We start from the raw sequence: 27,854 nt of genomic DNA, 5'->3' as shown, positions 1-27,854 counted from the left end.
ACTCTCAACACAAGGCCAAAAAAAAAAAACACACCAGGACATCAAATGGTGTCCAGATGGCACCCAGCACCCGCGGGAGCGAGGGCGTCCGCGGCTGGGGTATCGCCTGGGCTGGGCTCACCCCTGAGGATGCCCCCACACATCAGCCCTTTCCATCTTGTGTTTCTGCAACTCATTTCAAAGGGAAAATAGTTTCAAAGCTGAAATATTTTACCTTTTTTTCTCTGCAATGCCCCGTAAGAAGGCTTTACCCTTAGCAGTGGGCTTCTTTGCAGTTTGTCTGCCTGGCCAAAACGCTGCTGAAATCCAGGGGTTCTCACAGGAAGTTTAGCGACAGTGAAATCTCATTTCCAATAGAAAATTGTTCCACTCTCCCCAGCGCTCATCCCTGAGGAGTCTGGCTCTGAATTCATTTGGAAGTCTGCCTTGGTGGGGTGATGGTGTTTATAAGGTGGGAAAAATGCATCCCCCTCCCTCAAATAAAAAAAAAAATATATATGACTATTTACCCATGGTAATAACTTCATTATTAGAAACCAAGCTTCACTCCTTTAGAAGAAGGGATGTATGGAATATTATTGAGGCAGTGCACACAGAGTCCTGCTAAATAGACCAAGTAAGTGGTGTAAACCCCTTATTTTTGAAAAACCAATCCACGTAAGCACTGGGGCACTACACACTGAGCCATTACCCACCTCTTCTGCCTGCTGACGTATTTCTTAAATAGCAAAAAGAAACCCTAATTAAAAGGTTAAAAAACAGAGAGCGTTGATAGTGTTGATTCGCAAACAGGAAGGTTGTATTCGTGGCGTGCAGAAATAGCGTGTCAACAGACTGGAGGCTGTAACGCAGAGGCTGAGGCCTTTTCTGGGGCTTGAAAAACCACCTGAAGATGAGCACAACACCCCAGCACCATTAGTCAGCGCCGGGCGGTGACGCAGCGCCGAGGCTCAGCTGCCCAAGGCTGGGAGGGGGAAGGTGAAGGAGGCATCTGAAGGGTTTTGTTGTGAGAGGAGGCGTTTGGTGGCTCAGAGCTCAGCGGCGGCATCACGTTGAGCACTTCTCGCTGCGTTCCCAGGGAACATGGTCCCTGCCGCCATCCTGGTCATGGTTTCTTCCATTCCCACCGCCCTGCTGGGTGCCAGAGGAGGATGGGGACAGGGATGGGGACGGGGATGGTTTGTCCTCCCAGTTTCATGGGACAAAGCCCATCCTGGCCTTGCTCAAGCGCTCAGCAGGGCAAGGGGTGCAGACACAGCCCCCTCTGCTCCCCTGCCTCTCCTCCTGCCCCATCGACCCCGAGGGTATTGGGGTTTCAAACCGCTTTCGGTTCAAATGGGTTTCTCAAAGCTGGCCCCAGGTCTTGCCCCCATGCTGGGGCTGCAAGCAGACCCCGCTCAGACATCACTCCCATCAGAGACTGCGCAGATACGGAGTTTTAAAAAAATTACACAGTGATAAAGTCATGCCAGCTAATTACATCTCACAGATGGAAATAATGCTTATCTGTCTGGAACTGGCTGAATTATCCCAGCTTCAAAATGAAGGGTTTCCCTCTGAACACGGCCTGGGAGAACGAACGCCTTCAGGCAGCTGCTGGGGACCGAGGCGACGGCAGCAGCGATCTGGGAAATCAGCAAAGCCCCCACATCGTGTGTGAAGCCTGAGGCGGGGGTCAAAGTCCACGGTGATGAGCAAACCTCTCTGTCACCCTCTCAGGGAGCCAGCACATCTCCTGATGCCCCAGTCATGTCCGTGAGGGAGCATCTTTTTTAAAAAAAAGTTGATTATTCGGGGTGTTTTTGTGCTGACGGCAGTTAAACCCAGCCTGCCAGGGTCTGTGCACTCAGCTCCCTGCCCCTCCAGCTGGTCCCCTGGGATTCGATACCCGTGGGGAGCATCGCCCCTGCTTTGCTCCCCTTGGATTTTCCAGGCAGTCAGCACCACGGTGTAAAATCTGACCTCTCGGCAGCAGAGCTGGTTGAGGCACCCACCCGGCACCCAGAACAGGCTGTTCCCCATCATTTCCCACCTCCGGGACCCGCTCAGCTCCTGCCACCACTAAAGACAGCAATATACTGCAGAACAAAAATTTCAGCCCAGTGAATATTTCTTTCCCTTTCTCTGATGTAAGGAGCAATCTGCAGAGTTTTCCTTTCACTCTCCTCGACCCTGGGCCGAGGATCTATTTCCACCACAGCCGGATCGCCTGGCAACCCGATCGCTTTGGGGGATGAGGTGCAGGATGTGCAGCCTGGACACTTCGGCGCGTCCCTTGCAAAGCCAGCACAGCCAGGTCCCCATCCACGGGGGGATGGCCACGTGCAAACCCACCCAAGGTCACCCCTAAGGCCTCCGAGGTGAGTTGTGTCCTTGTGTCGTGGTCTAGCGAGTCAGCAATCGAGTGCCACACAGCTGCTCATCACCCTGCCCCTCCCCAGGGGGACCCATCCCCATCCCTTCGCCTCCTCGTTCCCAGGGAATGGGGGAGAGAATTGGGAAGAAAAGAAAACTCGTAGGGTGAGATAAAGGCTGTTTACTAGGACAGCAAAAGAAAAGATAATAATATATACATATATAATCATGATAATAATACTAAGGATAGTAGTAACAATAATTTAAAAACCAAAACAAACAAACAAACAAAACAAGGAAAGATGCGCAATTCCTCACCACCCAGCGTCCCGATGACTGATACAGCCTGTCCCAAGCAGCAATCACAGAACGAAAAAAAAAACCTGTAAATGATTCCAGAACTGTTCTAACCAATGAGAATGGAAAAAAAAGAAAGAGCTCACTGGCTCACCCTCCAACTTACGTACAGAGCGTGACATTTCTGGTGTGGAATACTCTCTTTGGCCAGTTTGGGTCAACTGTACTGGTTTTATCCCTCCCAGCTCCCTGCACCTGCACATCAGCGAGACCTGGGAAGCCAGACAGTGTCCTTGGTCTCGTTAGCAGCAACTCATATAACATTCATGTTTTATCAACACTCTTCACATCTGAAATCGGCTACCGAGAGGAAAATTAACTCCATCCGATCAACCCCATCCCTAGCAAGGACACCTCGTATGGGACCCCACTGCGGCACCGGGTCCGGCCAAGCCAGGGTTGGACAGGAGGGAAGAGCACCCGGCAAACAAGGCCTTCGCGGGAACGGGCCTCGGTGCAATTAACAGCCGTATAATTGCCGCAGTAAAACTCCCTTCTGCTGACGAAGCCGGGCTGCGGCACCCCCAGCCCCACCGCCTCCGGCGGGATTCGCCGTGCGGGAGCGGCGCCGCTCCGAGATAATGCGGCGATCACGCAGCGCTGAGTCAGGCCCTCCTCGACCCCGCGTTTTGCTGAATCAGGGCTGAATTGATAAAATCCAGCCCCCTCCCCCGCCCCCCCAGCCCCCCTCGCCCCAGCCCTGCGCAGCCTCTGCGCACAGGGATGGGGGGGACCAGCCCCAAGCCCGGCCGTGCCCGGGGGGCGGCTGGGGACCTTGCAAAGAAACACGAGCCGGTCCCACGGGGCTGTGGGAGGGCACGGGGTGTGGGGGGTGAAGAGGGTGGCTGGTGTGGATCACCATTCCCCTCTGCTGGTCGGGACTGGGATGACTGGTCGCCGCCAGTCTTGGCAGGGAGCCGGGAGCGGCCCGGTGCAGCCTGCGGAGGGTGCGACAGACTGGCTGCCACCGGTATCGGCGTGGGAATGGGAACGGGAATGGGCATGAGCATGGTGTGGGCACCGGGATGGCACTGGCATGGGCATGGACAAGGTATGGGCATCAGCATGGGCATGGCACTGGCGTGGGCATGGTATGGGAACAGCATCGGCATGGGCATGACACGGGCACCAGCATGGCATGGGCATGGGAACAGGCACCAGCACACATATGGGCATGGCACTGGCACAGACATGGTATGAGAGTGGCACCAGCATGGGCACGGCATCAGCATGGCATGGGCATGGCACTGGTACCAGCATGGGCATGGGCATAGGAACTGGCTCTGGCACAGATATGGGTATGGGCATGGCATAGGAATGGCACTGGCATGGTCATGGGCACAGCATAGGAATGATATGGGAACGGCACTGGGACGGGCATGGCACTGGCACCAGCATGAGCATGGTATGGGAACAGCACCGGCACGGCACAGGCATGGCATGGGAATTGGGCTTGGGAACAGGTATGGGCATGGGCATGGGCACCGGCATGGGCATGGCAGCCTGTGTGCCTCGGGCACCAACACGGGCAGGGGGTGTTGGCGCATTGGCACTGGCATAGGCACAGGCACCAGCACCAGCATGAGCATGGGGTACTGGCACAAGCATGAGCATGGGATGAGCACAGGGTATGAGCATGGGCGCCAGCACGGCATGGGACACGGGAATGGGCACTGGCGTGGGCATGGGGCATGTTTGTGGGTACAAGGCATGGGCACAGGATGCAGGTATGGGACACGGGGCATGGGGATGGGAATGGGGCATGGGCACAGGGCACGGGCACGGGGCACGGGCAATGCCTCCCAGCCCCTCCAGCTGCTTGCAGGCTGCCGGAGGACCCAGGAGGGGCTGAGGGCTCTGCCGGCTGCCTGGCATTCCCAAGCAGCCCACGCTGGTGGGCACTGGATATCAATAAACATGGGAACGACACTCTCAGCCGCCTTGCTCCATGGCTATTCCCGGTGTGGATCCAGCCAGAATGCAGCCCCGGCTCTGCCCCTCATGGCGGGACACTGTGGAGAGCAGTTTTCTGACCCATGGGTTCTGCCCCGCTTCCAAACGCCGGGCAGGGACAGGGCATCGCATCACACAAGGCCTGGTGCTGGGCCACTGCTGCCACCACTCAGCCATTTGCACTGGGGAAAGGAAAAAAAAAAAACAAAACCACAAACAAACCCATGTTTGAGCAATGATGAACAGCTGGAACCAGCGGGAAACCCCAAAACGCAAAGTTTGGGCCTGCTTGCACCCAGAGCAAGTGTCCCTGCTCGGCCATCACCCCTCGATGCCTCCAGCGCAAACCCGACTCTTGGAGATTGTTCATCCCGAGCATTTTCACGCCAGGCACCTCACGGGGATGAGAGCAATGGCTGACGCTGTGCCCTCCTTGTCCCTGCAGCCACCTTCCCCAGGGACCCGTTCCCGGCCCCGGGGACCAGTCATTTGGGTGGGGGTGGAAGCAGCCTCCTTATTTCACACCCCCTGAGGATGGGTGCACCCCGCAGTGGGACGAAGCCTGGGGGGGGTTCCCCCTCTGCGGGGCTCTGGAGGAGAGGACCAGCCCCAGGGCTCACACAGTTCTGCAGAAGCTCCCAAGCCCCAGCCCCAGGACTCAGGGGGGTTGGGGGACATCCCCATTTCTCCCAGTTAAACCCACTTCCAGCATCTTGACGGTTTTCAACGGAGCTTTCGGGGCTGAAAAAGCCCAGAGCAAGGCCTCCCAGCCGGGCTGCCTTAGGGGAGGGCCAGCAAGGATTGGGATGTGGCCCCAGGGCTGCCTGGGGAAGCATCTCCCACATCATCTCTCCCTCAGTTCCTTGTCTTTGAGGAAAACCAGCTTCAGCCAGCTCCCTCCGATTTCTTACAGGTCAAGCTGGACGGCCGCCCCAATTCACCTCACTCGGACCAAGCCAGCGCAGGACGGAGCAAGAGGAGCAGCCACAGCCTCACCCCCTCCCCCTGATGGTCACCCCCTTCCCACGAGCAGCCCTCTCCCCACCCCATCACCAGTGGGACGTCTCTGTCCCTGCCGTCCCAGCGCTCACCTCAAGCCCTGCCGAGTGGGACGGTCGAGGTTTTCTTGCTGATTTTCCGAATGAAGCAAGTGTCATTCTTCAATTCTTTATTTTATTTTATTTTTTTTTTCTGCCAGATGTGATGGATGCAAGAGAACCCGGTGGCCGCCGGGGAGCCAGGCATCCCTGAGGGGACACCGCGGGGACCAGGTCCCGCTCACCCGGCGGCTCCGTACGCGTGCTGTGTTTTTGCCCGCAGACAAGCGATGCTGGGAAGATTGACGGGGAGATGGGAGCGTGGTATAAATACCTCGCTCCGAAATAGCCCGCTGGTATTTATAGCCTGTGGCTGGCAGAGTCCGGCGGCTCTGGCAAACCCAGCTCCGGGTTGTTTTTAAAGAAGTGTCGGCGAGAACAGGTTTTCAAGCAAAGCACGGAGACGCACGTCCCCCCGGCCTGGGGCTGCTGGGAACCTGCGCTGGAGCACAGGCCCTCGTCACCCCGTTGTCCCTCCAGACGATGTCCCTTTGCTGTCCTGTGTCCCCAGGCACCCCCTGTCCTGGCCCGCCTCTAAGTGACGGGGTGGCCGTGTGTACGCTATATATATATATAAAATATGTCTAGATTAAAATATATAACCGTACCTGCAGGCACGGCATCATGCTCTTTCCCACCTCCTTTCCCGTTTTTCCCCCTTCGCCCCATCGCACCCTGCCCAGGCTTGGGAAGGGGGAGCGCAGGAACCCACTGATCCCCTCGTCTCGGAGCGGAACCCCCCCCCCCCCCCCGCAGCGGCAGCAGGGTGCCTGCTGTGCCAGGTGTCGCAGCCTTTGCTCCCGGGACTTACAGCCCCACGGCAAGGTGGCCACGGGGTGTCTGCACCCCCCGCAATTTGGGGTCGGGGTGGGGGGGGGGGGGGATATTTTGCTGCAAGATAAGCCTGACATGCCATGGGGACCCCGCTGTCCTGCGAGGGCCTGTCCCAACAAGCAGATGCTGCAGCCCTGGGGTGCTGGGTGCAAGGAGGGGGGTGTTGGGGGGTGTGGGGGGGTGATGCTGGGTGCAAGGAGAGGGATGCTGCATGCAGGATGGGCATACTGGGTGGTACTGGATGCGGGGAGGGGGATGCTGGATGCAAGGGAGGGGGATGGTGGGTGCGGGGGAGGGATGCAGGGTGGAAGGGGGCTGATGCTGGGTGCGGGGGGGCCATGATGGGTGCAAGGGGGGCGATGCTGGGTACAAGCGAGTGTGATGCTGGGTGCGGAGGGGGGCGATCCTGGGTGCAGGGGAGGATGTTGGGTGCAAAGGGGCTGATGCTGGGTGCGGAGGGGGGGGTGCTGGGTGCGGGGCGACGATGCTAGGTGTAAGCAGGGGGGGATACTGGGTGGGAGGGGGGAATGCTGGGTGAGGGGGGGACGCCGAGGACAAGAGGGCGCTGCGGCGCTGCGCGGAGGTGGCGCGGGGATGACGCGGGGCGGCGCGGGGTGACGCGCGTCCCGCCCCCCCCCGCCCCGCCCCTCCGCGCAGTCAGCTGAGCGCGGCCGCCGCCGCCGGAGCCCGCTGACCCCCCCCCCGCCCGTTCTCCCCCTCCCTTCCCCTCCGCCCCGCTCCCTCCCTCCCTCCGCATCCCTGCGCCGCCCGGCGCCCGCAGCCTCGCCCGGCTCTGTGTGTGTGACACCCCCCCCCCACAAAACCCCTTCCGCGGCCGCTGCGGACCCCCCCCGGCACGGAGACATGGCCCCCATCGGACTGAAGGCTGTGGTGGGAGAAAGTAAGATCCGCGTCCGGCCGCGCTGCTTGCGCACCCTGCGGCGGGGGGGCGGCTTCCCCTTCCCGCGGGTGGGGGGATGCTGCGGGTGGGCAATACGGACCCTCGGGGCGGGGGGGGGCACACCCCGGTGGGGGGGGCGGGAATCGGGCTTGCTGCCTCCTTCCGGATTTTTAATTTTTTTTTTATTTTTTGGTTGGTTGGTTGTTTGGTTTGTTTTTTGCGGGGGGTTTTGAGAGAGTTGGAATTTTTCTGCAGTGGTGAGGGGAGGAGATGGGGGGGCGGTGGAAAAAAAGCGTGGGGGGGGGTAAAGAAGGAAGCGAGGGGCCTCCCCCCACCTCTCCCCCGCCTCCCTAAATTGGCGAGGGGCGATCGCCCCATCGCACAACCGGGAAAACCCAACCGAGCCCCCACCCCATGGAGGGGTCTTGGGGGGTGGGTCCGGCTGTGCAGCAATCCCCCCCCTCCCGCGCTGACAGCCCGGGCCCCTCGGCTTTGTCTGCAGCAAATCCCGCTCTAATGGTGATATATGTATATAATTTTTATTTTAATATTCCCGGACGTGACTTCGCCCCCCCCGCTCCCGGAGGTGGCTGTGCCCCCCCCCCCCCCAGCCCTGCATGCCCCCTCGGGGGGGCCGATCGCCCCGGGCTGTTTCGGGGAGGGAACAGCCCCGGGTTCGCTTCCTCCTTCCCCCGGCCGCAGCCGGTGTTGTCAACGCCTTCATGGCGGGGGGGGGATGTCACCAAAACACCCGGGGCTGGGGAAGGGGGGGGGGGGGGGTGACGGCTCCCTTCCCCCGTAGCAACGTTAAACCGAAAAACTCCGCATTACAAAAAAAAAAAAAGAAAGAAAAAAATAATTAATCAAGAGCAAAACGGGCAGGAAACGGTGGAAACTTCCCCGCAGCCATGGAAAGCCTTCCTCCTCCCTCCCCGCTCCTCTTGCACGATTTATTTCCGTGGCAGCGTGGCCAACCGGGCCCGGGTGTCTTTTTTTTTTTTTTTTTTTTTTTTTTTTGCGGGGGGTGGATTTGGCTCCGGCAGCCCCCACGTTGTGCAGCGAATCCCTCCCGCACCAGCTGCGGGTGTGTGTGTGGGGGGGGGAGGTGATGGGGGGCTTTGTGGGGGGTATCCCCTTGGATCGGTGTCCCTGCTGTGCTCCCAGCCATCCCCTGCCGCGGGGATGGAGTGGGGGGGCTGCGCCATCCTTGCCCCCCCCCCCCCCCCCGGGGTGCTGCATTGGGGGTTTGAGCCCCGGCAGCTGCAAAATGGAAGGGAAAAGGCAGGGAGCTGCCCCGTTGTGTTTTCTGCTGCAGGATCGGCTGGGGGGAGGCTGGCTCTGGTGCTTTGCTGGGTTTTCTTTTCGGGGGGTGGTGGTTTTATTTGGGGGAGCGGGGAGGGAGCTGGACCAGCCACGCACCCCCAGGCAGGGCCCCATCCTGTGCCCTCGCTAAAGCGGGGGGACAGAGACCAGCGCCGCTGCCTGTCCCTTATTGCCGTTCATTGTCTGCGCCGGAACGGAGCACCCGCACGGAGGTTCAGGGAATCATGGAAACCTGGCTCCGTCCTTCCTTGCAGGGTTTAGTAACAAACTGCTTTGTTCTCCCCCCCCAAAAAAAAAATATAATTCCAGGCTGAAATGGTAGCTGGGCAGCAGTGCTGTGGCGGGGCTATGGGGGACGCGTGGGTGGCTGGAAGGAGGGAGCAGGCAGAATGCTGCATAGGAGCGAGGGACGGGGCCCTCGGAGGAGCACGCTGCGGGGTGCAGCCCCCCACCCGAGGTGCTCCTCGTGGGAAGCTCCTGGTCTCCGTGGGGTCAGTTCTTGCCTTCGGGTGCTGTTTTCAGCTGGAGCTGTTCCCCCATTTAGGACCAGTCCGCAGGGTACCCAGCTCCCCTCCTTCCCCGGGCGCTGATGCGGCTAACGGGAGATTTCCCCGGCTCTCCTCACTGCGCCAGCCTGCTCTGGGGCAGGGATTCCCCGGGGGTGTACCCACAGCAGAAGATGCTCGCTCCGAAGGAGCAAGAGGTCTGAGCCTGGGGCCGACCCTGGGGCAGGGTATCGCTGCTGGGCTCATTCCAAGGATGGATGGATGGATGGATGGATGGAAGGATGCTGCCGCGTTGCCATGGCTCGCTCTGCCAGGCCCCCCCTCCGGAGCTGCATTCTGCCCTGGCTTCCCTCCAGACCCGGATTATTCTTCTGACCAGCTGGTGCCGTAACAAGACGGGTTTCGGAGCCCCCCCCCAGTGAGGTGGGAGGAGGTGGGCGAGGGTCACAAGGAGATGGGCAGAACACGATTGTCGCCCCTCAGAGCCGTGGGGTGCATGCCGGGGGGTGGCTGTCCCTGCGCCTTCCCGCAGCATCCAGCCGCCATGGCTGCATCCCTCCAGGACTGGCTTTCATCTGGCCAGGGTCGCAGCTGCGTGCGCTCGGCCCCAGCGGCGATGCCCGAGGACCAGGTCCTCCTGGTGTCTTCTGCTCCCTCTGTGCCCACCTCCCAGGGAACCCCACTGGAGAACCGGTCGCTTCGCTCTGGTGCTGGTTAGAAAAATCCCACCCGAGCGTGGGAGCTGTTCCCACCTCTGAGAACGCCCATCCCCAAATCTTCCTCTCGCCCCCCACCGCGTGGACGTGCCTCCCGTCCTCTCTTGCCCCAGGATCTTCTGGGGGAAGCCTGCCCCGAGCTTCCCCTGCCCAGCCTGGTCCCTGCTTTCCTGCAGCACCCTGCAGTGGAGAGGAGGAGGAGGAGAAGGCTGGGTTTACTTCATTGAACCATCACCAGGGAGGCAAGACGGCCGTGCTGCAGGGGTGACACCAGTGCGGTGCGTGCCACCACTGCAGGCTGGTGCAAGGCACAGAGGTGGTGGATGGCGATGCTGGATCTGAAAACCCCTGGACCCCTTCACCTGCAAGAGGAGAGAAACCTCCCCGAGGGCTTCCTTTTGCTGGTGTCGCTGTCACGGACAGATGGGATAAGCAGAGCAGCCCCGGGATAAGGGATCATCCTGCTCCTTTCCAGAGACAGCAGGAAAACACCTCTCCCGCAGGACACCAGCCGTCCTCCCCTGGAGCATCCTTACCTACGCAGCTTCCCGCAGAGCTGGCCTGCGCCCGGGTGCCTGCCTACTGCAGCCACGCCGAGGAGCCCACGGTTCAATCCTGCCCGGACGAGGTCCGGTGGGCCGTCAGCATCCACCTCCAGCGCCCGCTGCCGTGCCATGTCGTTCAGCGTCCCCATCTGTACCCCTCGAGGGTCCACCTTTGCCTGGCCCACGCAGGGATGTGATGACTCAGGGACCCAGGACAGGGAGGAGGCACGGGCAGGGCTGCGGGCCTGCTGCCAGCCTCGGGACGCAGCCCGGGGCCCTGGGGACCCGCAGCCAGGTTGCCGGTGCCTGACTCACCTGGGCTGCTCGGGGCACCTCACCGCTCCCTCCCTTGGCTGAGGGCACAGGGAGATGCCACCTGTGGAGGATGCTCCGAGCCCATCTCTGAATGGAGATGGATGTTGCATCTTCCTCTTCCTCCCTGCACGGGGACAGAGCCTCCAGACCCGCCATGAGCTCGGCGTGCCGGCGAAGTGGCTGGGTGAGGAGAGGGTCTCTGTGCTCGAGCCCCCGTGGGCGGGAGCTGTCTCACCTCCAATTTTCCAAGTTGGAAAAGCTTGAAAAAAAATATTGGCGAAATTCAGGGCTCACCTTCACACACACTGTGGGGCAATTTCAGTCTCCAGACCGTGGTCCACACCAGGGGCTGAGAAATACTTGCCCATAGATGACCGTGGAAGGTAACCAAGAGTGACAAACCTCACTTTGGCAGGTCTACACCCACCCACCAGTGTCTGCATGTGCAAGAAGGTTGAAAAAGCCACCCACGTAGAGGGCTGAGACTCTTTCCCTCTTTAAAAAAAAAAAAAAAAATGAAGGTCTGGGTCTGATTCCCCTGCACCTATCAGGAAAAACATCCCAGGAGAGATTTTCTCCCTCTTGTCACAAAGTCAACACATTTAAAAAGGAGAATCATCATCACATGGCTTTTCGTAGCACGCTGAGAAGCAGATGCTGCGTCCACCAACTCATGGTGCGGGAAGGAACTTGGCTCTTGTGTTTTGGAGAGTGCAAAAATAGATCAAGCTGAAGGCGCGTTAACCTATGGGCTTCCACATCGCCCGTGTAACACACGCGTGTGTACACACACACTGACACATGTGCTGTAGGGTCACTTATGGACCCATCGGATGGTTTGATGTTGTCCCATGAAGGGAGCAGCAAAGACCACCAGCTCAGCCGCACATCAGCCTGTCTCTGGTGTCCCCACGGGCACAGAAGACCAGCCCAGCCTGGATTTCCACCGAGCCAAGCCTGAAGAGCCCCGGTTTTTTGATGTTTTGCTCCCTCTTGGCTCAAGGCAGAGAAGAACAAGCTCAAAAAAGTCACGGCCACATGTGTAGGAGAGCGTGACTTACTCCTGGGAGAGGGTCATCATCCCTCCAGGACGCTGCTGGGGGAAAGCTCTTGGCTCCTTTTGGCACTGAAGCATCGCCAACGCTGGCTACACCAGTGGCACCGGCAGCCACCCACAGCCAGGTACGGCGGCTCTGCTGGGGATGGAAACAGCTGGCAGAAGAGGATGAGCATTAGTGAAGGGTGATGCCTTCAAAAGGGACCTGAGGTGGTCTGTAGCCTGTTGACTCTACCCAAATGGAGAAGCTGTGCTCATTGGCAAGATCCTTGTGCAGACCCAAGGAAACTCTGCCAGGAGCGATCCCGCAGTGAAAATCCCTGTGAATTTTACCCCGTTTCCCCAGTGCAGTCAAGGAGAGCGGTTCATGGGCACGAGCATGCGTTTCCTTTCCCTTACTTCCTTTTGGGTGTGTTACTCAATTCCTAGAATTTAAGACCTCCAGGTCTCTGTCCTCCTTCTCTCTAGGCTACGCAGCTTTCCCATGGCTTTGGCCGGCAGATATAAATACGTACATCCTTCATGAGAGCAATGCAAATAGGAGAAGGAGGAATTAACCACAGGTTACTATGATTACTGTGACTAATCCTCGGAGCTAGAGCCCCAGCAGCAGAGCAGCACTCCCCGGCGTAGCACAAATACCGCACAGCGTGGCTTCGGCACGTGGCACGTTTCACCAGCGGCCGCGAGGGAGGCGTGCGGCGCCGCTCTGGATGTGAAAATAGCAAAGTTCATCTCATCTGGGGTCGGGGAGGAAGGGATGAAGCTAAGCCTGGGCAATTCCGCCCGTGCAGCTGAACGGCACCTGGGCTGCACCACCAGCAGGTTCCTACCTGAGGAATGTGTCCTCCAGAAAGGCTGAGGTCTTCCAGGTGGGCACCAGAAATAATCCAGTGAGAAAAATAGGACATGAACGGCTGGAGGGGAGATGTTTGAGATTTGCTTGGTTTATGGACACAGTGGTCTCCAGACTCAGGTCATCCCTGAGATGGCTCTTAGCCGCAGTGAAGGACATCAGCTGAGCTTTGCCTCCTGTAAATGAAGTTATTCTCTCTGTCCTGAACGGGGTTGATGGCCTCTCTGCCATCCTCTGGTCCATAAAGCCCGTTTTATTGGGAACTGCTTGGGGATGATACGTTGGCACCTGGAAATTCCTAGCTGAGGACGTTCAGAGGTGGATACATGCTCCACTACATCCAGATGTGGTTGTATCCATGTAACATTCACATCATCTTAGGCAATTAGTTAATGAACTGGCACAAAAGCAGTTGCCAAGCCAACCCCAAGCCAAACATGCTCGTCTTGGAGATGCAGCTTGACAGCTTTTTAAGAGAAGTGGGTCTCAAGCAAACCTCACCGTGGATTTCTGTGATCCGGCTCTCCAGAGCTGCCCTGAGATTTTGGATCCCAAAGCAGAAGATGCGTGAGGAGAGTGAAAGGACTGAGCCCTGCCAGTGACAGGGAAGAGCCTGTGGTGAGGAGCACCCGTCTGCTGTCGGACCTTGGGCAACTCCGACAGCCTGTTTCCCATCCGTGAAGCCACTCTATCTTCCCTTACCACATCAGGCTGGGAAGGGCTTGGCCATCGCTAGAGCAGAAATATTCCCTGGCTTTGGCATCCCTCACCATCATGGTGCTCCAGGGCGGCCAGGACAAGGTTTTACTGCTTTCACCAACCCGTGGAGGTCAGGGCTGTTCGTTCAAGCTCTTTCTGAAGCAGGATAATGGGCTTGGGGCACAAGGCTGCGCATTGGGCACAAGCGATGGCAGGATTGGTCTCTCTTTCCTCAGAACCAGTTGGAGATGTGGGGCTGGTCGCTTTGAGGCTTGGAGAAAGGCTGCCCAGTCAGCTCGGTATAAATAACGTGGGCTAAGCCTCTCAGAGTGACGTATGGGCTTGAGTCCTACTAGGCCACCGTGTCACCAGCGTCTGGCCCTGCTTGAGAATGATGCAGTGGGTCATTTTCATGGCACGCGTCACTCCGAGGACAAGCCAGACTGCAGGTGGTGGGCTGGGGGAGGTGGTCACTCTCGAGCATGTCATCTGCGTGATGGCACTTTGAAGACCATATTACTCCAGAGCGCTGGAGGTCCTCCATCTGTGGGTGAGGTGTGCTTACTCATCCGTAGGCACTGATGTGGGCTCTACACTGGAGGATAAGTCCAGAGCTGTCTGCATTGTCTGTTCTCGGTAGAAATTGTAATTAAAGTTCTTCCAGCCTGAAGGAAACAGATGCAAGGTGGTAGGTCCAGGCAAGCCAAGTGTTGGAGGCACTGGATGAGATACGCATACGTGTTAGGTTTTTTTTCCCTGAAACTTGGTTTGTCTCGAAGATGAAAAGCTTTACTGTGAGTGTCACCAGCTGACGTTAGAGCCCAAAAACTCTGGCTGGCCAGACTGTGTGGGGACACGGGTGGTGACACCTGACCTGCTAGTGCAGGGATGGGAGAGCATCGCTTCCCAGAAGGCAGCCAGGCTTGACTTGAGGACCTTGGGGACCAGAGGTCCTGGGAGTCTCTTACTGATCCTAGAGCTTTTCCTGAGTGCGGAATGGGCTCTAGGATGCCTTCCCTGGCATCGCTCGTCCTGGATAGCTCATATGTGCTGGCATGCCTTTGCCTGGGATCTTCTTAGCTTCTGGGATCTTCTCAGCCCTGGCCTTGGCCAAACGCTCAGTGTCCGTCCCCATGTTCTCACCTCCTGCCCGGCAGCCCCAGCGCCGCAGTGAGCAGCCGCATTAGCCAAAACAGCCCCAGGGAGCAGCTGTACCCTTGTACATCTGCACCTTTTCACCTCAAAATCCCCACATCTTCCCTCTTTCCATGCCAGCCCTGGCCACCTGCAGCATTTCACGTTGCCCTCTTGGTCCACCCAAGAGCTAACGGACTGCTCTTCCCTGGCCTGGGGGTTTAATGGCTGCTGCAAGGACACCCAGGAGATGCAGGTCATGGCCACGTCTCCGAATGTGACACTAATCCCAGACTTTATAGAATCACAGAATAGTTTGGGTTAGAAGGGATCTTTAAGGTCATCTAGTTCCTGCAAGGAGCAGGGACATCTCCAACCAGATCAGGTTGCTCAGAGCCCCGGCCAACCTGGCTTGGAATGTTTCCAGGGATGGGGCATCCACCACCTCTCCGGGCAACCTGTTCCAGGGCTCCACCACCCTTAGCATAATTTTTTTTTCCTTATATCCAGTCTGAATCTACCTTCTTCTGGTCTAAAACCATCACCCCTTGTCCTATCCCAACAGGCCCTGCTGAAGAGTCTCTCCCCACCTTTCCTGCAGCCCCCTTTGGGCACTGGGAGCCGCTCTCAGGTCTCCCCGGAGCCTCCTCTTCTCCAGGCTGAACAGCCCCAGCTCTCCCAGCCTGGCCTCACAGCAGAGGGGCTCCAGCTCTGCCCTTTTTGCACTGGGAGGGGCCCAGCTCCCCCCGTTGCACACGTCCAGCTCAACCCGTACACATGTGAAAGAGAGTTCCTCCCTGAAAAGCAAGGCTTTGAGGACAAAATGTCCCCCGCAGCAGCTGCCCCGGCGAGGACAAGCTCATGGCTGGCCAAGGTGGCTCCTTGGGGTGCCCTTTCTGGGCTCCCTGTCCCCCACAGCAAACTGGAGGGTGCTGGGAACGCCGCGCCGACCGCGCCGCAGGAACCTTTGCATGGAGGGCACCTTCCGCTGGGCCCCGGGACGCTCCTTCCCAGCCCCCTTCCTTCCTTCCCCTCCCGGCCCCGGAGCAAAGCCACATTTTTGTCGCAGGGGCAGGATTTCCCTCCGGCTGCTCACACCCTGACCCCTTCCCGGCCGGCATCGCCTCCCGGCGCGCGGGGCACCGGCACGGCCGCCGGTGTTTTGCTCCCCAGGGTTTGGCCGTGGAGGTGGTTGGTGCGGGACGGAGGGCACGTGCGTGCTGCCTGGTAAACACGCTGCTATTCCTGGATCCTTGCTCCAGGGAAGGAGCCAAAAGTGAGTAATGGAAGGAGGAGGAGGAGGAGGGATGCGCCAGCAATCCCGCTGTCCTGGCCCTGCTCTGAGGACCGGAGAGCAGGACCCGGGACACGGCCTGCAATTGTCTCTTTTTGTTCTGCGTGGGTGACCTGGATTCACGCCCCAGCTGTACCCGGTCATCCTTCATCCCCTCCCCATGGCCCAGAGGTGCCCTGCACCCCCTTCACCGACAGAGAGGCCAAGGGATGTGACCACAGGCAGGCAGGACCCCGAATTCCTGGCCAGCATCCTCCTGGGGCTCCCCCAAGGCCGATGTCTCTGGGAAGGAGATGGATGTGCAGCGGTAGGAACAGCCCCCTCCCAAATTTTACAGCAGGACAGACAGACCAGCCCCGAGCCGTTCGTACCCGTGCGAATCCCTAGGGAGTGGGAGAGCTGGGAAGACGGGGTGGTTTGCCCCAGTTCAGCATCACCCCAAAGTGGGAGTCCCTAGGGCTGGGTGCTCCCAGGGCGGTCCCCTCTCAACACTTCCCTCAAGCCTTATTCTAAAAAAGGGGACAAATTTAGGCCCCAAACTGCCCCATATAAACCCAAATTGAGTTTTACCCGGGGGACCAGGGGTCACTCCCACAGGGGAAGGGTCCCAAGGGTGAGGCTGGCGGGGTGACGCCCTCAACGATGGGCTCCCCGCACCTCCCCTGTTTCCAAATTTGGAAACGTTTCTTAATTGGGTTTTAATTTTTAATTGGGCATTTCCATCCCATGTCCCTGCTCTGCGGAGGGTGATGGTTCACACACCAGGGTCAAAAGGGGACCTGCAGGGTTCGGCGGGCACCTCGTGTCCCCCAACACAGATGTTTCGGCGAGTACCTGTTCTGAAACCCAATTCCTGCAACCCAGCCCCGAACGGCGACATCCCCGTCCCGCTGCTGGGGCCACCTCTTCACGTGGCCCCGTCCTGCACCCCACGGGGAGCAGCCCGGGGCAGATATGGACATGGTGTGTCCAAGGCAATATGGACCCCGAGGGGTCCCTGGGGCGCCGGGGACACCCGCGGGTGCCGCCGTCCCGCCCGGTTGCGTAAACGCAGCGGCCACGGGAGGCGAAATGGGATTGCGGGGGATTACAAGGGACAGGCTCAGGCCGCTTGATTCTTGTTTCTAAAAGGAGCTCTTAAGCCGCTGTTGTTTTCCTGGCGCTTCGGATTAGGGCCGAGACGTGTGGGGTGGCCCCCATGCTCCCCAGAGGGACACCCCGACCCTCTGCCAGCCCGGGGCACCCCGCTGGCGTGGGCTCTGTCTCTTAGTGTCATGGGAGTGAAACAGGGCTGGGGGGGTGACTGCCCCCCCTTGGGTACCCCAAAACCACCCCCCATCCCCTGGAAAGTCACAGGGGGGAGCAGGGCTGGATGTGGCCCTGCACACGGGTGGGGGGTTCTGTACCCCCGGTGCAGGCCCTGCTGCTGCTGACGGGCCCCGGGGTGCTACAGGGGGGGACTTGGGGTGCTCACCCCCGCCTCGTGCTCCCTCTCTTGCAGAGATTATGCACGATGTGATCCGGAAAGTGAAGAAGAAGGGCGAATGGAAGGTGAGCGCCCAACCCTGGGGGGACAGGAGAGGAGGAGGAGGGTTGGGGAGGAGGAAGCGGGGAAGGGGGTAGGTGCAAGCAGGGACCCCCCCAAGGTGGGGAGGGGCTGGGGAAGGGCAGTTCCCAGCTCACCACCCCTCTCCGCAGGTGCTGGTGGTGGACCAGCTCAGCATGCGCATGCTCTCCTCCTGCTGCAAGATGACCGACATCATGACGGAGGGCATAACAAGTGAGTGTCCGCTCCCTGCGGGAAGGGCAGACCCTCCCCGGGACCAGGGGACCTGCAAAGCCATCTCCAGGCTGGCACGAGCCAGTCAAGGCGGTGGCACGGCCCTCACCCAGCTCCATCCCGCTTGGGATGGAGACGCAACCTCCCGTTGCCCGTAGACCACTGTCCCCATGCAGGGCGATGCGTCACAGCCTCCCTCAGCCCGCAGATGGGGTGAGGTGGGACAGCTGTCCAACTGGGGACGTTTTGGACCACAGAGGGGTTGGCAGGGCTGGTCTTGCGCCGCCTGGGGATATTCAACGACCCCGCGCAGCCGAGTGCCCCTGCCTGCGCCCGTCCCTGCCACGGCCCCCGTTTTTCTCCCCCCAGTCGTGGAAGACATCAACAAGCGCCGGGAGCCACTGCCCAGCCTGGAGGCCGTCTATCTCATCACCCCCTCTGAGAAGGTGGGTGCGCGGTGCAGGGGTACGGCCTCTGGCCCGGGGGAGGCAGAGGGGTGCCCACCCTGGGGTGGCATCTTGGCTCTGCCAAGCTCGCGCTGTGCCAGGAGCGGGGACCGTGGGTGACCCTGCAGCGGTGCCACCCTGCCCAGCACGGCTGGTCCCTTCTCTCTTGCAGTCCATCCACTCCCTCATCAATGACTTCAAGGATCCCCCCACCTCCAAGTACAGAGCTGCCCACGTCTTCTTCACCGACTGTGAGTACCCAGAGGGTCCCCATCACCCAAACGCGTGCGAGCGGGGGTGATGGAGGGATGCTGAGCACAACCTTCGTCCTCCTCCTCCCCTCGCAGCCTGCCCCGACGCCCTCTTCAACGAGCTGGTGAAATCCCGCGCTGCCAAGGTCATCAAAACCCTGACGGAGATCAACATTGCCTTCCTCCCCTCCGAGTCCCAGGTGAGGCCGGGCTGGGGACTGTCCCCGCCGAGGTGGCCCAGGGGATGGGGTGGCCTTGGGATGCTCCGGGTCCTTCTCCAGCCCATCATGGGTTTGTGTGGGAGCCCCTGAAGCCGCCACACGCCCCTCTCCCCCGGCCAGCTCCTCGCCTCCCGCTCCGCTCTTCCTCCCTGTCTGCTTCGATTACTTCTCGGGGCTGATCCGCCACGGGGGATTTAGCGTGTGCCACGCCTTGGCCCTGTGCCGGCGGCCACGTTGGCCAGCTCTGCACCACCCACCCCGGCACTGCCCCCAGCCAAGGGCACTGGGGAGCTGGCCCATGCTGGGGACATGGGGACAAGGGGGACAAGTGGTGTGGGACGTGCTGGGTGCCATTGACCCTTTGAGCTGCAGCATTTCTGGGGAGAAAAGAGGTGGAAGATGGACTCTTGGCATCCTCACGCCCAGCCAGACTGGCTTCTGGTCTTTACTGGTGGCACGGCCAGGGAGCAGCGTGTCCCCGCTTGTCCCCAGGTCTCTCGTTCCCTGCCTAGGAGCAGGTGACTGCTGCGGACAAGGGGTCGCCCACCTCCTCTGGGGTCTACACATGGATGGGGAGCCGGAGCTGGGGAAGGGGGGGTCCCATCAGGGTCCAGAGCTGGCAGCCCAAAGCCCCGGGGAGGCCCTCAGTGTCACTGAGCTCCACTGCCCGGTCCCAAGCTCGGCTGGGGACCTTCATCCAGGGTGGAACGAGGACATTGGTTCAGGAGGGCGTCCTGCAGGGCCGGGCGTCCCCCCCTCTAACCTCCCTCCCACCGCACCTCCCAGGTTTACTCCCTGGATTCGGCCGACTCCTTCCAAAGCTTTTACAGCCCCCACAAGGCCCAGATGAAGAACCCCATCCTGGAGCGCCTGGCAGAGCAGATCGCCACGCTGTGCGCCACTCTGAAGGAGTACCCAGCCGTGCGCTACCGGGGGTAAGGGCAGCGCGCTCTGCACCCCTCCCTGGGGGGGTGGGAGGCTAAAATCCAAGCGGCACCAAGGCAAAGGGGAGCACCCCCAGGAGAGGTGGGAAGAGGCAACGCAACCTGCTCAGGTCCCTCCTCTCCCGTGAGAGGGAGAAACAGGGACACCAGGGAAACCAGCCGCTCCTCCCCATCCCGTTCCGGCTCCCTGGGGATGCTGACCTCTCCTCCCGCCTCCTCCAGGGATTACAAGGACAACGCCATGCTGGCGCAGCTCATCCAGGACAAGCTGGACGCCTACAAGGCTGATGACCCCACCATGGGCGAGGTGAGCGGGGACGGTGCCGGCAGCCCCGGGGGAGGATGCTCAGGCGATGGGTGATGCTTCGCTCCAGCTCCACCACCCACGCGGCACTTGCAGAGCTGCAGCGGGGACCCCGAAATGGGCCCGGCTTCCCCCGACCACCTGTGGGGCTGGATGAGCCCCTGGTCCCCCCGCTGACACCTTCCCCTCCGGCTCCGCAGGGTCCAGACAAGGCTCGCTCCCAGCTCCTCATCCTGGACCGGGGCTTCGACCCGGCTTCCCCGGTGCTGCACGAGCTGACCTTCCAGGCCATGAGCTACGACCTGTTGCCCATCGAGAACGACGTCTACAAGTGAGTGCGGGCGCTGCCGTCCCCGCGACCCCTTGCACCCCCACAAGTTGGAAGCTGGCAGCTGTGACGGGCAGGATTGGTGCAAAAAAGGGGCTTTTTTACCCTTCAACCCTTGTCCCCTTCCCAAAACTGAGCAATTGCAGAGGTACAAGAAGGCGAGACGTGAAACCCAGCTGAAATAACGTCATGCCACTGCTGGCAGAGCCCCCATGTCCCCCCACTCCGCTAGAGCCCAGGCAGCGAGGGGACCGTGTGCCCCCCAGCCCCGTCCCCGCCGTCACGCTCCCTGTCCTCTCCCCAGGTACGAGACGAGCGGCATCGGGGAAGCCCGGATTAAGGAGGTTCTCCTGGATGAGGACGACGACCTGTGGGTCACCCTGCGCCACAAACACATCGCCGAGGTGTCCCAGTGAGTGCCCCTGCGGCGGTTGGCCAGCGGGGTGGGACATGGGCTGGGCATCGCCACCCGCCCCGCTGCCTGGGCCCCCTCCCCGCTGACAGCTCTGCCCTCCTCCTCTCCCCAGGGAGGTGACCAGGTCCCTGAAGGAGTTTTCTTCGAGCAAGAGGATGAACACCGGCGATAAGGTGACCTGACTGCACCCGCCAAGCTGGGGACGGGCACCTGGGGGGCTCGGCCGTGGGCTGGCATGTGGCGGAGCCTCTTCGGGACACCTCTGCAAAGGGCCAGGGGTTCTCAGGTCCCTGACGGGGGGGGGGATGGCTGCGGGGTGCCAGCCCTACGCCCGGGACTGGGGCAACGGGACACCTTGGGAGAGCACCTCGCCGTGGGGGTCCGTTTGCCCCGTGCACCTCCCACAAGGTCCCCAGCCGGTTCCCTTGCGGAGACCCCGGGTTGGTGGCAGCAAGGGGACCTTGGTGGGGAAACACGTGGCCAGAAGCTGAAAGCACCATCTCAGCTTCACCCTGAGGGTCCCAGAGGAAGGTCCTGGGAGGGTATCTCCTCCCAGCATTCCAGTTTGCAGAGCTGCCGACCCCCCTCCCTGCCCCTCAGCCGCAGCGGAGGAGACTCAGCAATGCCATGGCAGGCGTCACCGAACCCCTGCGAGGGGCTTGCATGGGGACAGAAGTCCTTGGCAGGGCCGTTCCCCTCTCTGCTTGTGGTCTCTAAGTCCCCGAGGGTGAGTGACCACGTCCCCTTCCCTCGCAGACCACCATGAGAGACCTGTCCCAGATGCTGAAGAAGATGCCGCAGTACCAGAAGGAGCTCAGCAAGGTACGAGGAGGTGGGGAGGGGGATGTCCGTGGGAAGAGGCTGGGTTGGTGGCACGGGGACCTGCCACCACCACAGTGACCGCAGCGCCTGTGTTTCCCCAGTACTCGACCCACCTGCACCTGGCTGAGGACTGCATGAAGCACTACCAGGGCACAGTGGACAAGCTCTGCAGAGTCGAACAGGTAGCAGCTCCCCCAGCCCCACATCCCTCCCCCCACATCCCCATGGGGACAACCGGGGCCGGCAGCTCCTGCCCCACGGCTCAGCGCTGAGCCATGGGTTGAGGGGTGATGAGCGTGTGCGTTCTCTGCAGGACCTGGCCATGGGCACCGATGCTGAAGGCGAGAAGATCAAGGACCCCATGAGGGCCATCGTCCCCATCCTGCTGGATGGGAACGTCAGCACCTACGACAAGATCCGCATCATCTTGCTCTACATCTTCCTGAAGAACGGTGAGGAGGAGAGCTGGGCAGGAGTGGGCCCAGGTGTCCTAAGGTGACAACGGAGGGGCTGTCCCCGCACCGGGAGGCATTTTTCAGGAGGACCCCCTCTCCCCGTTGCGTTTGCAGGTATCACCGAGGAGAACCTGAACAAGCTGATCCAGCACGCTCAGATCCCAGCGGAGGACAGCGAGATCATCACCAACATGGCCCACCTTGGGGTGCCCATCATCACAGACGTGAGTGTCCCCCCCATCTCCCCGCAGCCCTCTGTACCCCGCGGGAAGGCCGCGGCGCCTGCTCGGCTGCGGGAACCGGGTACCCCTCTGGGATGCTGCTCCCACCGCCGGAGCCCCCGTGTCTCAGGGTGTCCCTGTGCTCTTTCTGCCCAGTCCACCCTGCGTCGCCGCAGCAAGCCGGAGCGGAAGGAGCGGATCAGCGAGCAGACCTACCAGCTCTCCCGATGGACCCCCGTCATTAAGGACATCATGGAGGTGAGCCAGCAAGGACGGGGATGGGGGACGGAGCGGAGACCTTGGCGTTGGCTGCTTCCAGCCCCAGCCCTGACACCTCTCCCCGCCACGCGCCCTCCAGGCTGCTCACTGCCGGCAGTTCCAGCCAGGTTGGGATGATCTGGGAGGTTTTCCTGGCCCCCACGTGCACGCTGGCCCCGGGTGGGATGCACAGCCCCGTCCGGGCTGGCACGGCATCCCCGCAATATGAAACGCAGTGACCGACCGGGTGCTCCTTGTGCCTCACGACAGGCATGGCTGGGTGGCCTCGTGGCAGCGTCGCCCGTGTCCCAGCCGAGCCGGGTTTGGACATGGCGCCCTTCCTCCCTGCCTGTGCCCACGGGAGCTGCCCCACGAGCTCTTGACCAGCTCCCTCCCAACCTCCTGGGGTTTGCCGAGAGGCAGGGGATCCCCCACACCAAAACTGCTCCCCAACACAGACATTTCCCTCCTGCTCAGGCAGACAGAGCCTGGAGCCACACTTTGGGGATGGGTACCTCACTGCAGTTCAGTGCCACCTCTGCTCCTGGGTGCTGATGAAAAGCAGAGCCGCAGCTCCCTCGATTCCCAAAAGCACATGGCTCCTCTCCACCACAGCCCTGGCGATGCCCTCCCAGGATGGCTTTAGGCACCCCTAAACCTGCTCCTCAGGACCTGAGGGGAGTACCCAGGGCAACCACATCTCCCAGACAGCACTGACCACCCCTCCATCAGCCACGAAATGGAGCGCAGGGCCCTTATCCCAGGAGCAGATCGCAGGTGTAAAGCCTCCGGTTCAGCTCATGCCCTTAAACTTCCTATAAAGAAGTGGTTTGGGCTCTCCTCCCTGTACCCTACCCCCCCAGACACCCGCGAGCACAGGGTGAGCATCACCCCATCCCCGTGCTGCAGCCCCCCTGTGCTGCCCCTGCCCTGCAGCAGCCCAGCACCACCCTCCTCCCCTCCTATTGCATGGAAACAGCCAAATTATTCCCAAATAATACCATGCAAATATATGCAAATCTATGCAAATTAATACTGGCCTGGTTGGGCCAATCCTGCTGGCTCAGCCCCGCAGAGGGGTTCCCGGGCCAGGGGGCCGTGCCTGGCTCCTCGCTGACCCTGGCCCGGGGCTCTCTGCCCGCAGGATGCCATCGACGACAAGCTGGACACCAAGCACTACCCCTACATCTCCACCCGCTCCTCCGCCTCCTTCAGCACCACTGCCGTCAGGTGGGTACCGCACCCTCCCCTCTACGTTGGCACCTATGGGTGCCATCCGCACCCATCCCTCGCCTGCAGCGGGTCTGGGAGCTGCTCTGCCATCGTGCGTCATCCTGTGCCTCGGTTTCCCTACCCGTAACGGCGAGCAGCGCTCATGGCTGGAAAATTGGACTTTACCCACTCTGGCGGCAATTTGGGAGCTAATTAACATGTGATTTAGTTAAGATGTGGCCTCATGCCCATCCTTCATCCTTTTCCTCTCCCTCTAGTGCCCGCTACGGCCACTGGCACAAGAACAAGGCCCCCGGCGAGTACCGAAGTGGCCCCCGCCTCATCATCTTCATCCTGGGCGGCGTCAGCATGAACGAGATGCGCTGCGCCTACGAGGTGACACAAGCCAGCGGCAAGTGGGAAGTGCTAATAGGTGAGTGGGGGGCCGGGGCCGGACCCCGCGCCCCGTCGCGCTGGCTGCTCATCCCACGCTCCCTCCACCACCTCGCCAGTCCCCGGCTGCGGGAACAGGAGCTGCGTGGGAAAAATCTGCCGCCCGCTGTCACCCATGTGTCCCCCTCCCTGGGGACAGGGTGTGTCCCTCCATCCTTCACCAGTTTTGCTCCCGTTTTTCCTCTCCCTGGCTGGTTTTGTTCAAGCAGAGCTGGGTGGAAGGGAAGGGGGTTTTGCAGCTCAAACTCCTCCTGTCGCACCCGTGTTGCACGCTCGTCCTCGGGATCATTACAGAAATTAAAAAAACAAAATAAAGAGGTGCGCAACGCGGCACGCCAGCCGTGGCGTGCGGTGGGCGCGCACTGGGATGTGCGTCGTGTGCTCGGGCTGCGCTCCCCTCTGTGGAGGACGTGGTGGAAACCCTGCCAGATGTTAGCAAGGAGCTTTGAGGTCCCCAAAATTCCCCTGGGGATGCACAGCCGGATCCACACCTTGTAGGGCAGGGGCAAGAGCCCCTCACCGTCTCATCTGGTCCCTGGATTCTTGCCTGGGGTGCCTGGCAGAGCCTTTTGCCGGCATCTCACCTGCTCCTTGTGTTCCCCTGGGAGCAGCAGCCCCTCTCCATCACCTCCCGCAGCCCCCGGTGTCCCCCGGCCACCGCCCAGCTCCATCCCGCCTCTCGCCTATCTCATCCCGCCTCTCACCGGGGACCCCGTCCCCTGCATGCGCCTATGACGCTCCGGCTGCCAACCGCGTCCTTCCTTGCCCCGAAAAATGGGGGTTGGAGGGAGGGGTCTTGGCGCAGCCATCAGCCCCGCTCTGTTCTCCCGCAGGTTCTACTCACATTCTCACTCCCACCAAATTTCTCATGGACCTGAGGCACCCCGACTTCAGGGACTCTACTAGGGTATCATTTGAGGATCAGGCTCCAGCAATGGAGTGAGCCAAAGAAACCAAGTAAAGGCAGCTTACTAATGAAAAAGAAACTCTTCCTCCCCGAAGGGTTTTCTTTGATTCTTCCATTCCTCTTCTCTTTAATTATTATTTTGGGTTGTGTTTCCGTTTGGTTCTCTGATAAGAAAATGCTTGCAGTTCCTCCTAACAGGTGGAAAAGCATCCGGCACCGCTCCATCATCCCTCTGCCATATCTCTCGGTCGGACCCGGCCGCCTCCTTCATGCCATGAGTTCCCGGAGGGGCCGGGGGCGGCGGGTCGGGGTCCTGCCCGCCTGGCAGAGGCGTCCCGGGGCCGGGCAGGGGGTCAGAGCACCCCGGGGTGCTGCCCGCAGCGGGGTTCAGTGCCTGGGGGAGAGCGGTGGGCGCACGGCGCAGACCCCGGTGCTGGCTCCTCTCGTTCCCCGCGGTGAAGGCTGGGCGCCGCCGTGACCCCCGCGAGCTCCGGGGTGCGATGGGGCCGAAATCCTGAGCTGATGGGAAAGCTCAGGTTTGCTCTTGTGGCGCTTGGTGCCCTTGGATGGGCAGGAGACCCCCGACCTTGCAGACCCCCCCGTACCCTGTGCCGGGGTTCAGCCGCCCGTGAGACCCGTCGTGAGCCACCGGTGCCGTGCGTTGGCTCCGCGCCGAGCCGGGGAGGCTGCCCGGCCTGGGAGCTGCCACCCGTGCCGTGCCGGGGACCCACCGAGCGAGGGGCAGCAGGAGACGGGAGCCCTTTTCCTCCCTTCCCACCCGTTCCCCCAGCCATCCCCTGGGAAGACCCCCAGAAGGTCCCTCCTTGCCCGGCTGCTGCCTCACCTCCCGCCCCGTGCGCCTCCGTGGCTTTTTGGCCACCGCCTCCCGCATCCCCAGTGGGCCAGGAGCCCCCCCCAGCCATGGCTCGGCTGCCTGGGCACCTCCTGGCCCCCCGCCGCATCCCACCCAGCTCCATCCATCGCCTTCATTTCTCCTTTTCCCTTCCTTTCCTGTTATCCTCACCCCACCCCATGGACCTACATTTTTCTTGCAAGCATTTCCACCGGGGCGCAACAGGGTGGAGGGGGGGGGCCTCCCAAAACCGTCGCTGATGCCCCGCCTTCCTTTTCCTCTGCCCCCCCCCCACAGGGTCCACGCACATCCTCACCCCACAGAAACTGCTGGACACGCTGAAGAAACTCAATAAAACAGAGGAGGAAAGCAGCAGTTAAAAGGAAACGCCGCCGCCGAGTCGATGCCGAATTCACCTTTCCCAGCGGGCGCCCGACCCGGGGTGCGACCCCGCACCCCGCCCCAGCCCGGCCCAGCTTTCTCTTGTTCTTGTGTTGACCCCCCCTCCCCTCCCGCCGCCTTCCCCCATCTCATTTTATCCACAGGGAGGGGACGAGAGCCGAAGACAAAAAAAAAAAATATTAAGAAAACTGATGCATTGTGTTTAAAAGAGGAAAAGAAAAAAAAAATCTATATATCTGTAGCTGCGGCTGTGCGGAGCGCCCGGGAGCTCGCTGCTGAGTAACCCATCGCTAGCGAATACAAAAAATAACAGAAAAAAATTCTTTTTCCAAAAGTTTGGCTCCTCGGTGGGGTCCTGTGTGGCCGGCCGGCCGGACGCACCGCCGTCGCTCCAGCCGCTGCCCAGCCCAGCGCCGCGTCGCTGCCCTGGGCCGGGGCGTCCCCGCCACCGTCCGCTGTGGCAGCGGGACCCCATCCGGCGCGGGGTTTGGGGCGGTGGTGGCGGGGGAGTGCGCCCGGGCTGCTTCACGCTGCGGCAGTTCCCATGTGAAAAGGGACCAAAAATGGTCAAAACCTGGGGATGGGGCCCGCGGGCTCGCACGGGGGCTCCCCTGCCCTGCTGCAGCCCGGCCTCCTCCTCCAGGTACTCCTTAAAATGCATATATATATATATATATAAAACCCCCAAAATTTAATTTTTATATATATATATCGGTCTGCATCCCTCCCCAGGGAAGCTGGGTGCCCCGCGCCCGGCTCCGCTCGTCTCGTCCCGTGGCGCGGCGTTTCCGAGCGTGCCGTCGCCCCGAGGCCCCGCCACCCTCCGGGCCCCCCCCCAGACTCTGTGTATATTAATGACTGTGTCTCGTGCCGTTCTCCCGAGCTTGGTGTATAGTGATTTACTCAAACCTCTGGTTTCAGTTGGGTTTTTTGTTCTTTTTACGCCCGAGGATTGCCCCCGCCGGTAGATGCACTGCGATATTTTGGGGTCCGGTGTTTTGTTCTCTCCCTCTGAAGGCTGTGACCCCCTTTTTCCTTCCCCAAAATCTCTCTTTCTTGCCTCGTTGGTGGTTAGCCCCCCCCTTCCCTCCCCGTCTGTTCCTTGCCCATAAAGTTAAATATATATTTTTAGGGCAAAGGCTGTATCATTGCACTGATATCGTTGGTTCCTCCTTGGTCCTCCCGCCCCGTTTGAGTTCCTTCTCAGTTTAGCGATGCAAATGCTTCAGGATCTTGTATGTTGGACATTATTATTAATTTTTTTTTTCTGTTACAGTTATTTATATAAAAAAATAATTTATCAAAAAGGAAAAGTTTAAAAAAAAAATAATCTAGTCTGTCTTGGAACTTGTTTACCTTGAGATTACTGGAATCTAAATGTTTGAAAGTGTTGAAGCACAACCGTGTATCATCTCTGTATATCTGTTCTTCTGTAAAGCACTCGAGTGACTCAATAAAAGCGATTTCCATCCCCAGTGCAACCTGGGCCGTGCCGTGCCGCTTGCTGGGGGCCAGCCGGGGAGGGAAAGGCTGGGGGGAATATTGTCACCACACCCCAAACGCCTCCAAGGGAGAGATTCCGGTGCGCTGAGGCCCAAATTCGCCAGAGACGCGCCTTCGAAAAGGAAGAAACGCCCACG

General features: G+C 60.4%; 1 protein-coding gene across 2 annotated transcripts; it reads left to right on the top strand.

Moving 5' to 3' along the window:
• The first annotated feature begins 7,326 nt into the window (after positions 1-7,326).
• On the top strand, positions 7,327-27,695 carry STXBP1 (syntaxin binding protein 1). Of its 2 annotated transcripts, none has more exons than XM_086763693.1 (19): positions 7,327-7,497; positions 17,444-17,493; positions 17,641-17,722; positions 18,092-18,168; positions 18,341-18,419; positions 18,516-18,619; positions 19,427-19,575; positions 19,807-19,891; positions 20,089-20,219; positions 20,521-20,628; positions 20,744-20,804; positions 21,388-21,453; positions 21,555-21,635; positions 21,767-21,905; positions 22,023-22,132; positions 22,286-22,387; positions 23,532-23,617; positions 23,878-24,032; positions 24,886-25,036. In XM_086763693.1, the coding sequence occupies exons 1-19, from the start codon at positions 7,461-7,463 to the stop codon at positions 24,993-24,995; spliced, it is 1,812 nt and encodes a 603-aa protein (XP_086619819.1). In that variant the 5' UTR covers positions 7,327-7,460; the 3' UTR covers positions 24,996-25,036. The 2 variants fall into 2 exon arrangements, with proteins under 2 accessions (XP_086619819.1, XP_086619821.1); XM_086763695.1 differs by lacking the exon at positions 24,886-25,036 and adding an exon at positions 26,110-27,695 and having other exon boundaries at positions 7,329-7,497.
• Positions 27,696-27,854: the final 159 nt, after the last annotated feature.

The sequence above is a fragment of the Chlamydotis macqueenii genome, chromosome 20, assembly GCF_036417535.1.
Source record: "Chlamydotis macqueenii isolate bChlMac1 chromosome 20, bChlMac1.mat, whole genome shotgun sequence".
Taxonomy (NCBI): Eukaryota; Metazoa; Chordata; class Aves; order Otidiformes; family Otididae; genus Chlamydotis; species Chlamydotis macqueenii.
Note: the sequence above shows the minus strand (reverse complement) of the source record. Positions and strands in the feature narration are given on the sequence as shown.